We start from the raw sequence: 2,936 nt of genomic DNA on the forward strand, positions 1-2,936 counted from the left end.
CTTCCCAAGGTCCTTCCTTATGACCTTCCTCATGGCCTTCCTGAGGCCGCTCCTCATGACCTTCCTCATGGCCTTCCTGAGGACCTTCCTCATGACCTTCCCAAGGGCCTTCTCCACAGCCTTTTTGGGGCCCTTCCTCATGACCTTTCTCATCACAGTCCTTAAGAGCATGACTTTCCCCACAACCTTTCCCCTGGGATTGGGATTGTGTTTTCCTATCTATTTCCAACTACTTAGGAGAACTACTCCAACCAAGTCCAGACGCTCACACCTCCTTTGTAAACAGAGTGTGGCTGGACTGGACTGTCTTCTCTGCAATGCACAAAGCAGGCACACAGGACCGAGCCCCTGCAGCCAGCTCACAATTACACCTGGGGTCAGGGCCAGCACTGGAGCCACCATGTCCTCAGGTCCTTGGCCATGACACATGTGAGCTGGTGACCATGCTGCGTCAGATGAGCTCTTGCTAAGATTTGGTTCAGATGAAAATGCTGTCTAGAGGATACTGCAGACTTCCAGGCAGGCGGGCACCCAGGGCAGAGGGAAGCACCAGCGTGGTGACTGTGCCACAGCAGATGCACTGTCCTGGGAGCATATGGCCCTGTGTGCTGCCCTATGTGCAGCAGCAGGGACTGGGTGCAGGGGCTCTCGCTTATGCTGGGACACCCAGGCCAGCTCGCCTGGATTAGCCGCTGCAGTGGTGTCACTGTAGGCTGTTGGCCTCTGGGTGCTTTTCTGCATCCACAGGGACGGCCACATGGGGGCTGTGTTCCCAGTGCAACAGGGAGTCACCAGGTGTTGGGGAGGGGGCACGGGGCCTGAATCCTGTCCACAGGGAGGGGCACAGCAGCACAGCTCCAAGCGCAGACTCACATCTCTGGCAGCTTTCCTCTCCTGGGCCCCAGCAGCTGCCATTGGGACAGCTTGGATCACACTTTGGGCCTGAAAGGTAAGCATGGCTGTCAGCTCACACCCTAGCCATGGGGACCAAGTGACAAGAAGCTGATCGCTGCTGGGCTGCCAGGGCTGGGGTGGGCAGATGGGGAGTCACTGTACACGTCCGGTGTGAGGGTGAGGGGATCCATGAGTGGGTGTGGTGACAGCCTCGTAAAGCCAGAGAGCTCTGCACCTGGAGTGTATCTGACCACGGTGCCTCAGCAGGGGGCAAGCGAGCAGGAGCCAGAAGCTCCAGCTGATGAGACCACAGGGCTACTACAGAGACGCTCCATGTGCAGGCTCCACTGTCGCTGTGGGGCAAAGGCTCTGCACCCAGGGAGTGGAAGGAGGGCAGGGAGGATGAGGCCCAGGTGGAGCCAGGGAGCGTGGAGGGCTGGACATGGCGGGCGAGGGTCCATCCCCACCAGGCCAGCCCCACTTTCAAGTGGGCAGCATGAGGTCACAGTGGCCTGCTTCCCCCAGGGTCACCCCTGGTGGTCCTGGTGGCACCCATTCCTGTACCTGGGAAGGAGCTACAGGCACCGCTGTGGGAGTCAGCATGGTCAGGCACAGAGTTTGCTGTCCCCACAGGGCAGGTGGGACACATCCACAGGACCAGGAGCTGCCCCTGTGGCCTGCCCTCAGCCTAGCCTGCTCACGACCACAGGGGTACGCTGCACGGCCTCGGTCACAGGGTGCTTGTGAGTAGCTGCTGTGTCCTGTGTCTCACCCGGGGTTTAACTTTGTTTTAGGTCCACATGACCCTGTGTGGAATGCATGCTCTCAGGCCCTCCCCTGAGGCAGCTGGAGCCAGGAGTGGTTCCAGGTCCACTTACAGCTACGCTGGGGGCTCTGCAGGTCCAGCGACATATTGCTCAGGAAGTTGTTGCCCACGATGTCCCGCCACTGGATGGTGTCCACGTTGCAGAGCATGGGGTTGTTGCTGAAGCGCACGGCACCCTGCAGGACCTCTGCAGGACAGAGGGACAGTGAGCAGCCGCAGGCCTGGAGGCCACAGGCCCTGGAGGCCACAGCAAGGGCGGGTGCACTGCAGGACAGAGGGACAGTGAGCAGCCACAGGCCTGGAGGCCACAGGCCCTGGAGGACACAGCAAGTGTGGGTGCACTGCAGGACAGAGGTGCAGTGAGCAGCTGCAGGCCTGGAGGATGCAGCAAGCGCAGGTGCACTGCTCTATGTCTGCCTTCTGCTGGGTGCATGGAGTGGCCTGGAAGACCTGCAGATGGCACCCAGTTTAGGGGAACACATGCAGCTCAAGACTCCCCAGAGTTGGGGTCTGAGTGGCCACAGAAGGAAGTTCCAAGGTGGGCTGGCAGCCGGGCAGCCAATGTCCTGGGTTCCTGGGTGCTGGACCAGTGGGGCCTAGTGGGAAGTGTGGACAGCATAGAGGGCAGGCAGGGTGGAGGCTGTCACAGCCTTGAAGACCCTGTGCCAGGAGGGCACCTGCACTGTGAGTACCCAGGGCTGGTGGAGGGTAGGGGTGCCTCTGTCCTGGGAACCAGGCTCAGGGACGTCCAGGACGCAGAGGATACCATGTTCCACATGGGTTGCCAGCCAAGGCTGGGCTGGGAAGCCCAAGCTGTGCGAGGGAGGAAGTGCTCCCCCCACCCGTGCAGACACGCTGCTCCTCATAGCGGCCACCATACCTAGGCTCCCCACAGGTGGGTGCTGGTGCATGTCTGTCACCCCAGCACTCAGAAAGGTGGGAAAGCAGTGTAAGTTCAGGCTTACCAGGCGACTTAGTGAGGCTGCCTCAGAATTTAGAAATGAAAACAGGACTGCAAATGCAGCCCAGTGCGAAGGCCTGGGGCTCCACACAGCACCACACACACGTAACAAGGACTGCACACGCAGCCCAGTGTGAAGGCGCTCGGCTCTGCACACAGCGCCACACACATGTAACAAGGACTGCACACGCAGCCCAGTGCGAAGGCCCTGGGCTCTACACACAGAGCCACACACACGTAACAAGGACTGCACAC

The 2,936-nt window shown here is 60.4% G+C and overlaps 1 protein-coding gene across 1 annotated transcript in view; it reads right to left on the reverse strand.

The window, feature by feature from the left end:
* The window catches only part of Egfr (epidermal growth factor receptor), a 127,501-nt gene that overhangs the window by 36,495 nt on the left and 88,070 nt on the right, over positions 1 to 2,936 (reverse strand). The window contains exons 4-5 of the mRNA XM_023706917.1: positions 1,773 to 1,907; positions 874 to 942 (exon numbers count right to left, since the gene is read on the reverse strand). Coding sequence (XP_023562685.1) covers positions 874 to 942; positions 1,773 to 1,907 — 204 coding nt within the window. The remainder of the gene's footprint in view (positions 1 to 873; positions 943 to 1,772; positions 1,908 to 2,936) is intronic.

Source organism: Octodon degus, unplaced genomic scaffold (genome assembly GCF_000260255.1).
Source record: "Octodon degus isolate 3935 unplaced genomic scaffold, OctDeg1.0 scaffold00275, whole genome shotgun sequence".
Lineage (NCBI taxonomy): Eukaryota > Metazoa > Chordata > Mammalia > Rodentia > Octodontidae > Octodon > Octodon degus.